General features: G+C 35.4%; 1 protein-coding gene across 7 annotated transcripts in view; it reads right to left on the reverse strand.

The window, feature by feature from the left end:
* Window positions 1-12636, reverse strand: part of RAB3IP (RAB3A interacting protein) — a 59414-nt gene that overhangs the window by 17125 nt on the left and 29653 nt on the right. For all 7 annotated transcript variants that reach the window (XR_009736426.1, XR_009736425.1, XM_061416492.1 and 4 more), the window contains exons 4-6: window positions 9139-9234; window positions 2827-2904; window positions 1789-1992 (exon numbers count right to left, since the gene is read on the reverse strand). Coding sequence is in view for 5 of the 7 variants with exons in the window: in XM_061416492.1 (XP_061272476.1) it covers window positions 1789-1992; window positions 2827-2904; window positions 9139-9234 (378 nt within the window). In the remaining 2 variants the exon portion in view is untranslated. The remainder of the gene's footprint in view (window positions 1-1788; window positions 1993-2826; window positions 2905-9138; window positions 9235-12636) is intronic.

Consider the following 12636-nt stretch of genomic DNA (forward strand, 5'->3'; position numbering starts at 1 on the left):
AGCAATCTCAATGTGAATTTTTTTCATCCCAATCCATAAATTCCTTGAATCAAAGCTAAAGGCAAAAGGATAAAATTATTAGCAGATAAGTAATACATTTTCAAATTAATTTTCTTTGTAAAGTCTACCCTTTGATGGATATAAAACCCAAAGTGGGTAAGTAGTGTTCTGAGAAAAGATTCTAGTTGAAAGGCAATAATTTAAACTACTTATTAAGAGCTGACTCTGTCAGGAACTATAGTAATAAGCACTTCACAAACATTTAATCCTCAAAGCTGGGCAAGATAAATATTATAACCTCCATTTATAGATAAGAAAACTAGAGTTTAGAGAGATAAAATAACTTGACCAAGGTTACCAAGCAAGAAGCCAGTAAAAGTTCACATTAGAGTGACTTGATCTCAAAGTCTCGCCTAACTGTGTGCATGCATGCACGTGTTCTCAGTGCTTTCAGAAGATACACTGTAAAGTCATGACTGAATGCCCCATCACATTTTCTATAGAAACATGGACATATTCCATTTTCTGTCCAACTGTTATATCTAAGATTTACACAGTTCAAATTTATGTGTTTCCTTTGTCTAATAGAACATTTTGACAAGTTTTACACAAAATATTACAATACAAGATATAGCCAGAAAGCAAAATGTTATATGCCGCCTATATGCATATTTTAAGGAATTTCATAAATACAAACTTTAAAACGTTCCATGAGAAACATCTAAATGTTCTTAGTGTAAAAAACAGGGAGAAAAGGGTACATAATTACACACACTGAGACACCACAGCAAAAATACAAGTTGTACCAAGCAATTAAAAATGCTATCAATACTGAAAGAAATCAGAATTAAAGTTATGACTAAAAACGTTTCTTAAATATTTAACAGAAACCAGTGTGAATTTTAATTTCATCACATTCAGATTTAACCAAGTATTGAACTTCTCTCCCACCAGCATCTTTTTTTCTTATGAATAACTAAACAATATACAATTCAATTAAAATGAGCAACAACCCTGGTTATTCAAATTCAATAAACTCCTGGCTTCTATGTAAAAATCTAAATAAGCAAAGCTTCTTCAAGATTAATGAGAGACTTGAATTCAACAATGTAAAATACAACTTTCAAGAAAAAAAATGGGAGAAGGCTGCTTGTTAATTAGTGATCAATCCCTTTGGACATGCTTTCTTATCACATGTAAGTAAAAACTATTTTACAATTACACAATTTTTACTCAAAACAGCTCAAAATATTAGCACATTATCCCAGCTATCCTCATAACATACCTTATAAAATTATAAGCTTACCATCAGTTCTATTTTTTGTTGCTTAATTATATGAATTAACTCCAGGACTACCTTACTGATATAAAATTGTTTCTCCCAGAATTTAAGTCAAAATAACGCACTGTTCTTCAAGAAAATCACCTAATATTTTCATATATTTCTTATGTTCATATTTTGCTGGAGCATGCAAGCAATACATTTTGACTAGCCAGATCATTAAAGTCATCCACTCTCCTTTATACAACACACAACAGTTTGCTCCCTAAATGAAATATCGAGATTAAGAAACTTACCAAGTTTCCAGCAGGTACTCCAAGGTCAGCCAGGTAGAGAGGGGAACTGAAGAATCCCTGAAAGCAGCCAGCTCTAGACAAAGCCTCCCCCATCTTAATACTGAATATTTTGTATTAAAAGTTTTGCTGGCAAAAATCATAACCAACACCTCAGTGATGAGAATTACTAAGTATCAACAGAGTCAGAGGGGACAGTCCTGGACGAGTTACCTCTTTGCAGTCTTTTACAATTGGCTGTATCACACTGAGGTCCTGGTGACTGCCACTCATAGCACTGCTTGTACTTTTATTTCTTGTATGCCCCTTTTTAAAATGTGCCTTTCCACCTGGCAGAGGCTCTTGTGTAGGTGATGTTGGAGAACTGGACAATACAAGTGTCTTCAATGCAGCTACTTCAGCTTGGAGTACATCAATCTTGAAAAGAAATCAACACAGTCACATATACTGAATATGTTTTATGACAGATGCAGCTAAATGTTAACAATTTGGTAACTTTCAGAGATGAAACATAAGTTTAATGTGTATTTCCTGTGGAGTAATAAAAGGAAAGTAAACTAAATGGGTTTTTTGGGAGGGCTTTTTATCTTTAATCAGTCTTTTGATGTTCCCATACAGTCTGGATTCAGCTGCTATTCACAATGTCAGATGAAAATTTTAAAATTATCAAAATGTTTAACATTTCACTATGTGGATTTTCCGATGAGATCGGGTGTGTTCAGGGTGGTATGGCTGTAGACATCACCAACTCAATGGACATGAGTTTGAGCACGCTCCATGAGCTGGTGATAAGACAGGGAAGCCTGGCGTGCTGCCGTCCATGGGGTCACAAAGAGTCGGACACGACTGAGCTACTGAACGGATGCAAATTTTCAGAATCTTCATATTTAAAAATAGCTTATGATTAGGTGCAGTTCATTTCTAAAATAGTAAAATCTAGTAACATTTCAGTGGCTTTTTTAGTGAATTAAAAAATAATTGACTTTAAAATGTAATTATATAATCCTTTTGATAACATGTGTGATTCACAAAGCTTTAAATCATTTGCTTCTAATATAAATGTACACTAAATGTTCACTATTAATTATATCTATGTAGTAGCTATTTTCTTCTTTATAGTGTCTTGTAGTTTTAAAAATCTTCTAAAGTAAGCAGTACTTTTATAATCAGAGCAAACCCAATACATGTCAAGGTATTTTTCAAACTGTAATTACTAGTTTCTGTATCCTATTAAAAGCAGCAAAAACTTACTTTTCCTTGTGCTTCTTTTAGCTGTTTTTCTGCTGTTGCCTGCTTGACATTTGCTTCTCTCACCATCTTATGAGCTTCCTGAAAAAGTTAACATCTCATATTTTGGAAATAAAGTATTTAGCATTTGTTTTCAAAAATCCTTCAACGGGTGTCTATGATTGAAACAAAGATACACTAACAAAATTTTGCCTAAAATTAAGTATTCAATGTCAACAGCTGAAGCAGCAACTGTCATCAGGCAAATCAATTATTAGGAATAAAGAATAGGTACCTTCTTTTATTACCATAGAGGCAGGCAAGGTTAGTTTGATCATTTTAATTAATACTTGTGTAAAGACTGCAAATGTTAAAGAAGGAAAAGTCATGATCCACATGTCAAACCCAACTTCTTTGCAGTTAGGTTTTTATAATTTGTATTCATATTACTATGCACAGCAAAGACATATAGGAGAAACAAGCAAAAATATTAACACATCAGTAATGCTGTAGTTTATAGGAGTAACAGCTGAGAAGCCTTAGAGCTTCCAATAAAAATACTCACAAATCAATATTAAATCTTGATTTTGTGCAGAGCAATTGAAAAAGGTTGAGTTTATCCTTTCATAAGATCTTAATTTTTTAGTACCAAATATATGAAACTCTCGGAGAAGGCAATGGCACCCCACTCCAGTACTGTCGCCCGGAAAATCCCACGGACGGAGGAGCCTGGTAGGCTGCAGTCCATGGGGTCGCTAAGAGTCGGACACGACTGAGGGACTTCACTTTCACTTTTCACTTTCATGCTTTGGAGGAAATGGCAACCCACTCCAGTGTTCTTGCCTGGAGAATCCCAGGGACGGGGGAACCTGGTGGGCTGCCGTCCATGGGGTCGCACAGAGTCGGACACGACTAAAGCGATTTAGCAGCAGCAGCATATGAAACTCTAGATATTTAATTCCCCTTTATTCATACAACATTTATTCATCAAACACTTATTCATAACATCTCTTCCTCAGCTACCATTCCAGGTGCTGATAACTCTTAAGGAGCTTACACTCTGAAGACATTCTAATAATCAAATAAAATATGAGTACAAATTCTGGATTTTATTCTAAATCCATTATGAAGCCTTGTGGCCTTTTAAGAAAGAGAATGACATTATGTTATTTGTATTTTAAAAAGCTTACTCTGCTGTATGGAATAATCCCTATAAAATATAAGGGTGGACTGGAATAGTACACAGGGTGCTTGCAATAATCGCCCAGGATGTAAGAGCATAGATCTTAGAACTTCAATTTACTGTTCACGAGGAAGAGAGCGATGGAAGGCAGAAGGAAAGAAATCAGCTTCAAAGCTGTTTAACAGTTTGACAAGAGAACCCTCACTAGGACTGCTCAGGGGAGAGTGGAAGTTCTCCACACCAGAATTCCACGGTGGCACTCCCATTTGTTCACTTGCTTTTAGAGTATGTAATGACATTGCACCTTGTATGTGCCCTTGTATTATAATAAATGTACAGATATTGTTTTAAATAAGAAAAGCTTTACTATCAATGCTTATAACAAGATTAACTGTGAGAATATCCCATGCACCATTATGCTGGCTATCTTGTGTCAAAGCCTGTAGGAGCTATCAAATTTAATAATGAGACAAGCATTTTTCTTTTAAAAATAACAAGTATTTCAGATGTGCTGAGTAAGTGTTGAATTTTAACAAGTAACTGTCATTAAAATACTACTTGACAGGTAGTTCTCAAATAATAAGTATATCTAATCTGATCCTTCAAGATAAGTGACATTTTAACTATGAATCCAGAAGTAACATGTGCTATGGAGAGAATATTTGTTTAATGTTTAGAATTGGATTCTGCTTTCATTAATGGCAGACCATGCAACTTCTTAGAACAAACTTCCTACAGAGAACAGTTTTTAAAAGCTGGACAAATTTTTTAAAAATGTTCTTGAAGGCATTAGAGTGCAACAAAATAATGAAGAACCAGAGGACCAAGATCCAGAAGAAGTAAACTGAGGAAAGTGAGCTGAAACTTGGGGTGATTTGTCCCCTTAGAGATATAAGGGATATACTGGAAAGGTATAAAATAAATGTAACTGGAGTCTAAAAAGGAAAGAGAAAAGAGCTAGAATGAGGCAAGAGGAGTATCTAAAATGATAATTCATAGGACTTTAAAAATTGACGAAAGACATAAAAAGATATATGAGCTTGAAAACTTTTCTATCACTGTCATTCTGAAACTGAAAAATTATTTAAGTATCATCTACACAGGAAAGTCCGTAAACTTTCTAGAAAGGCCAGATAGTAAGTAGTTCAGGCTTCTAAGTTGTATGGTCTGTGTTGTAACTACTCAACTCTGCTGCTATAGTATGAAGGCAGCCACAGACAATAAAACAATCAATGAATATAGCCATTCCAATAAAAATTCATGGGCACTGAAATATGAGTTTCATAGAGTTTTCATACGTCACAAAATATTCCTCTTTCGATTCTTTTTTCTCCTCTTACCATTTGAAAATGTAAAAACCAACCTTGGCTCGTTAGGTTGCACAAAAGTAGATATAGGCCAGTTTTGGCCTGCAGGCTATAGTTTGCACACCTGTGATCTATACAAACATTCATGTCCGTATATTTACAAACACGGAAGACAGAATTTTTTTCCTCTCTGGTTAGCAGTGGTTCAAATTAAATTGATCTTTTTTTTTCTTTTTTAAAAATAATGTTTATTCACCATCTTCTGATTAGTTTTCAAAAACAATTTGTTGGCATTAAAGACAAAAACTCACTAGAGAATGTTACGGGAAAACTTTCACATAACTAGCAATGGGACTGAAAATTCATTATCATGACTTATTACAGGAAAAGATGTACTTGTTCCTTTCAGATGAGTATATATATCTGTGAATTATGAGTAACATTAAATCTAAATTTTAAAAATGGAATTTAGACCATAGCATCATTGGAAAAGGAAATGGCAACCCATTCCAGTACTCTTCTTGCCTGGAAAATCCCATGGACAGAGGAGCCTGGCAGGCTATAGTCCAAAGGGTTGTAGAGAGTCAGACACAACTGAGCGACTTCACTATCACTATCATCTGGATCATAAATTTAAAACAAGTTTTCAAAAACAAGATAACAGAGTCAATCACAATGCTCTCACAAAATAAATATACACATACACAATGTGTTTTAATGAGAATACTTCTGTATTATAAAAAATGTAAGTATTTTTATTATTTCACTTTTTATAAACACTTTTGTGTTTTATATGTATGTAACATTATGATGTGTGTTAGTATATGTGCATAATTTAAGTACATATGTCTTAGAACAGTGCCTAGTGCATAGGGAATTCTCAATATCTTCATCATAACAAAGGTTCATGCTCAAATTTGTCTCTGTGGCTTGAAAGAAAAGGAAGTGCCATTTATGACTTTCACCATACTTAAAAGCAAGATCAAGGTCATGAATTTGAGTCCCAGCATTCTTCTTAACTCTACTTATGATTTTCTTCACAGACAAAATAATTTGTACTATATGTGCTTACAGCATTGTTGAGAGAAACTAAGCATATCAAAGACATTTACTAAAATTGGCTGAAAAAACATAAAACCACCTTAAGACTATATATCTTTTTTTTCCATGTTAAATGTAGACTACTTTGTAAAGCATTCTTTCAACTGATTTCACTTTATATTTTGCATTACCTGACAATCCATAATACTATAAGAAAAAATATATACACACACACATATATATACAACTTTATAATCTTGTATTTTTTGCTAAATACAAAAGTATAATTATATTCAAGATCATTCATCATATATAAATTCCTAATCTGAGTTTACAAGCTTACCAAAATTATATAAATTGAGTTTATTCAGAATAATCTTCAATTCTTAAAAAAAAAAAAAACTATTTACACATATACATAAAATGTAAGCAAAAACATTTTTTCATAAAACAATGGTAAACTGAGATCATGAAGGCAAAACTGAGACCACAGAAAAACTTACTCTACTTTTTTTCTAAACTCAGTAAGCAGTTGGTTTGAATACAATTTTCTTCATTACTGAAATCATCTTTAATCAGCGTAGTTTCTTTCCCAGAAAGTACACACAGTTAAGGTTATTAGTCACTGTTAGGTCAGAGATAAATTAGGGACCCCAAAATTATGCTTTTTAGATAACTTTTTCATTCATTGCACAAACTGCACTTCTGGTACTTCATATCCTGCTAGAGACAGGGAAAAGTTTCTATTTGTTCTCCTACTTCATCTAACAAAATGACATGTACATGCAGCTGGGGGGAACTAATTAAGGGCAGGCTGGTAGGAAACCAATATTAACATAAGTAGCATAATGTATTTGCTTTTTTATCTACTAACACTATATTATAAAATTTTCTTCTGACCAGACAGTACTGAAAGAAACACCTTATGTTTCTGTACACTCCTTCTACGTATAAAAATGTAACATTACATAACTCCTGTTCCAGATCTTTGTATGTTAGTAGCTCAGTCATGTCTGACTGAGACCCCATGGACTGTAGCCCACTAGGCTTCTCTGTCCACGGGATTTCCCAGGCAAGAATACTGGAGTGGGTTGCCATTCCCTTCTCCAGAGAATCTTTCTGACCAAGGGATCAAATTTGGGTCTCTGGAAATGCAGGCGGATTCCTTGCCATCTAAGTCACCAAGGAAGCTCTCCAGATCTTTAATTTCCCACTATTTCTAAGCTTAAATTTATCTTCCTATTATCTCTGATAACTAGCTAACTAAACAAAAAAAAAAGTTTTTAAACATTCATGAAAGAAAGACAGGTGAGAGAGCAAAGGGGTGTGAGCAGAGGGGGGCATGGAAAGCCCACACTTCTGAAAACATCCTCTGCAATATTACTTATAACAATAACAACTGTGGAATATACACTGGATAGATTATGATTTTCATTACACTGACTATGCAGTAACATGAAAAGATGTTATTTAAAGTACAAAATATATTAGGATTAAAACTATGCAAGCAAATATGCATACCTAAAACTAAAAAAGATTCTGCATATACAAACATAACAAGGGTGAAGAAACGTTTCCCCTAAAATCCATTTTTACATTAAAAATTTTAAGAACAAATTTTCAGGGGAAAAAAGAAAATATTGGTAAAGTGATAATGACACTAGCCATTCTAATAACACATCAATGTTTTTGATAAGGAGCCTCTGAAGGCTAAAGATCTTATAACCTAAAGGAAGTGCGCTAGGTAGTGGTTCTTAACCTAGAAAATAATATCCTCTCCCCACCCTCCACAAGGATACTTAAAAGTTGTCAAAATGATGAGGGAGTATTACTAGAATACTGGAAACACCGTCAAGTGTTACAGTTAATTCTGTGTGTCAACCTGACTGGGCCCCAGGTGCCCAGGCATTTAAGGTAGATGTTCTGGATGTTTCTGTGAAGATGCTTCTGGATGAGCTAATATGTGAATTGGTAAAGTGAGTAAAGCAGATTGCCCTCCACAATGTGGGTGCTGCTCATCCAATCAGCTGAAGGCCTGTTAGAACAAAAAGGCTCATCCTCCAAAAGTAAGAGAGAATTCTTTCTGCTTTCAGACTCAAGTTTAAACACCAGCTCTTCCTGGGTCTCAAGCCTAACAGCCTTTGAACTAGAAACTAGAACTACATCATCAGCTCTCCTGGTTCTCTGGCCTCTGGACTGAGACTGGAACTACACCAGGGTCTCTAGTCTACCAACTCATCCTCCAGGTTTTGGACTTGCCAACCTCCTTACATAAGCCTCTTTCTACACATATATAGACATATGTATGTATAGACATGCATCCTATTGGTTCTGTTTCCTGGAAAACCCTGATTAATACAGCAAGGATGCTAATGTCCTACAATGTCAGTGGCACTCCTACTGAGAGACACTGCTTGAATCAGGGAGACATTCTGATCCTGTGGCAGGCTGGAGATAATGTTCCTCAAATCATCCCCTTTCAGAAAACTACCTAAAAGGTTTTCCACCTGTGTTATGGAATCATATAAAGTTACTTGAAAGCAGCCCCTAAATAGTTTGTAAAATCAAAATTAAAATTTACCTCCTCTCTTTTCATTCACATTTTTAAACCACGCGATTCTAGTAGCCCATAGTTTTTTACATCATTTTAAGTTGTAGCCTCTACATTTCTTAAATATTTTTTTAGAGGACTTACAAATATGCATGGAAGCTCAGCATATCTTTTTCAAGATTCCCTCAAATAATAATTCTATCAATATATAAAAATTAAGACATTGCTCTTGACCAAGACATAAATAGACCAACCTCAAATAGACTAGCTGTGAGTTCCTCCAACTCCTGTCCAAGTTGATCTCGTACTTTAGAAAGCCTCTCACACTCTTCATCTTTTAACTTCAGTTCCTATGAGAAATTGATCATTTTATTTTTTTTAATTTCCAAAGTTTGATGTTAGACTCAGAAGACTATATAATCTTTACTAATAAAATTATAAAATATTAATACTGCCCCCTCCTACAACATTCACACTGGAAGTTTTTATTTAGCACTTGCTATGTGGAAACAACCAGGCAAATCTAAAATTACAAATCATTCTAACTCACATATTAAATTTTCATAAAATATCCAAAGATTAAGTATAATTATTCATTACCTGTGAAAATAAACAATTAAAGAACTTCATTTTTTTCCCTTAACTTTGCTCTGAACATATTTGTTTCCATCAAGCAAGAAATTTCTTCAATTAACTCAGGTTCATTTCAATTAATGTTTAGTGAAGTTGTTTCATGTTTACCTTAACAATTGTTTACCTATAGATAATTTCATGTACCATACTGCAGTTAGTCTAAAAATGTCCATTAGGAGACTATACCCATTCATCACTGCAACCAGAGGCAAGCAATATATATTACATTTAAAATCAAGAAGAATATTAATGACAAAAATCCTGTGTTTATACATAACTCCTCAACAGGTAATAAATAGATGCTAAAAAATTCCTTTATTAAGATGTTAAAATATGCCATTTAAAAAAAATTTTGTATGTAAATTTATCTTTCAAACTTATGAGATTAAAAAAAAATCCAAGCTCCCTATATATTGGCCACAGATACACTAATAAAATAATGAGTTAGTTGTGCTGTAATTGTGGTGGCAGCATAGTTTCTAAATTCTCCACCAACTCCTAAAATCACTGCAGATGGTGACTGCAGTCATGAAATTAGAAGATGACTGCTTCTTGGCATGACAGCTATAACAAACCTACACAGTGTGTTAAAAAGCAAAGACATCACGTCACCAACAAAGGTTCATAGAGTCAAGGCTATGGTCTTTCCAGTAGTCATGTACAGATGTGACAGCTGGACCATAAAGAAGGCAGAGCACCAAAGAATGAATGCTTTCGAACTGTGGTGCTGGAGAAGACTCTTGAAAGTCCCTTGCACAGCAAGGAGATCAAATCAGTTAATCTTAAGGGAAATAAACCCTGAATACTCTTTGGAAGGACTGGTGCTGAAGCTGGAATTCCAATACTTTGGCCACCTGATGCAAACAGCTGACTCACTGGCAGAGACCCTGATGCTGGGAAAGACTGAAGGCAGAAGAAGAGGGCAAGAGAGGATGAGACAGTGGGATGGCATCACCGATTCAATACACATGAACTTGGGCAAACTCCAAGAGATGGTGAGGGACAGGGAAGCCTGGTGTGCTGCAGTCCATGGGGTCACGAAGAGTTGGACATGACTTGGTGACTGAACAACAACTCCTAAAAACCAAATACACCAACTGGGATATCAGAAGAAACCAATGACTACGTCTTAAACAAAACTAAGTAAAAGTGAATCCTCACAAATCTTAGACCCTGAGAAAATGTGCTTACACTGCCCAGACCACAGAATCAGCAGTTATGTGGAAGGGAGCACCAGAAGTGCTTCCATTCCCACAGAGTCCCAATATCCGCCTACCCTTCTGGTGGAGGTTTTAAGATTACAAGTGAATCTCCCTCACTTATGCTCTAAGTAATTTTCAAACTGCTGCTTTTGTGCTGGGTCTTAGGGTGAGTCTGCGTGTGAGTCTTTCAGATTGGAATCTCAATTCCCTAGAGCTTTTGGGTCTCTTGGACATATGCCCCATTGATTTTCAAAGCCAAATGTTTTGGGGCTTATCTGTCCACTGCAGATACCAGGGATTGAAGTACCTAATGTGGGGGCACAAACCCCTTGGGAAATCCAATTCATTTAAACATGAAAGACAAAAAAAAGATATGTGAAGTTACCATTATAAAAAAGTTAAACATAAAGCCAAGTCAGCTACAGGTAAAGAAAATCAGATAGGTATCAAATTTCAACAGCATTTTATGCTAAAAACAATGGAGTCACATTTTTAAGATTCTCAAGGGAAAAAAAATGTGAGTTGAGAATTTCATATCCAGTCAAAGTATCCTTCAAATATAAGACCAAAGACTAAAAGTTATAAACCTGTCACACTTTAGAAACTATATCTCCCATGAGCTTTCCAGAGTAATCAAGCAGTGAATGAGTTTCATATAATCAAGAAAAAAAAGGAGAAGCTTTAACATTAAAGACAGGGGATGAGAAACAAATGTATTTAACTGTAGAACTACAAATAAAAGATGAGGATACATAAAAATGAAAAGACAAGCCACAGACTGGGAGAAAATATTTGCAGAAGACATCTGATAAAGGACTGTTAACCAAAATATACAAAGAATTCTTAAAACTCAACAGTAAGAAAACAATTTGATTGAAAAGCGTGCAAAAGATCTGCAAAGACACCTTGCCAAAGTTATAGAGATGTCAAATGAACACAGGAAAAGATGTTCCATATTGTATGTCATCAGGGAAATGCAGACTACAGCAACAACATGATTCCACCATACACCTAGTAGAAGGACCAAAAAGCAGAACTACAACAATATATACTGACAAGGATGGGAGAGAACGGGAATTCTCATGCACTGCTTGTGGGAATACAAAATGGTACAGCCGCTCTGGAAGACTTTCAGCAATTTTTTTGCAAAACCAAACATATTCTTACCACATGATCCAGTAATCATACTCCTTGGTATTTACCCAAAGGAACTGAAAACATAGCCACACAAAAGCCTGCACACAGATGTTTATACATTCATAACTGCCAAACTTGGAAGCAACCAAATATGCTTCAGTTAGGTGGATGAATAATTAAACTGTGGTATATCAATAACCTCAGATATGCAGATGACACCACCCTTATGGCAGAAAGTGAAGAGGAACTAAAAAGCCTCTTGATGAAAGTGAAAGTGGAGAGTGAAAAAGTTGGCTTAAAGCTCAGCATTCAAAAAACTAAGATCATGGCATCCGGTCCCATCACTTCATGTTAAATAGATGGGGAAACAGTGGCAGACTTTATTTTGGGGGGCTCCAAAATCACTGCAGATGGTGACTGCAGCCATGAAATTAAAAGACGCTTACTCCTTGGAAGGAAAGTTATGACCAACCTAGATAGCATATTCAAAAGCAGAGACATTACTTTGCCAACAAAAGTCCATCTAGTCAAGGCTATGGTTTTTCCTGTGGTCATATATGGATGTGAGAGTTGGACTGTGAAGAAGGCTGAGCACCGAAGAATCGATGCTTTTGAACTGTGGTGTTGGAGAAGACTCTTGAGAGTCCCTTGGACTGCAAGGAGTTCCAACCAGTCCATTCTAAAGGAGATCAGCCCTGGGATTTCTTTGGAAGGAATGATGCTAAAGCTGAAACTCCAGTACTTTGGCCACCTCATGCGAAGAGCTGACTCACTGGAAAA

Source organism: Bos javanicus, chromosome 5 (assembly GCF_032452875.1).
Source record: "Bos javanicus breed banteng chromosome 5, ARS-OSU_banteng_1.0, whole genome shotgun sequence".
Taxonomy (NCBI): domain Eukaryota; kingdom Metazoa; phylum Chordata; class Mammalia; order Artiodactyla; family Bovidae; genus Bos; species Bos javanicus.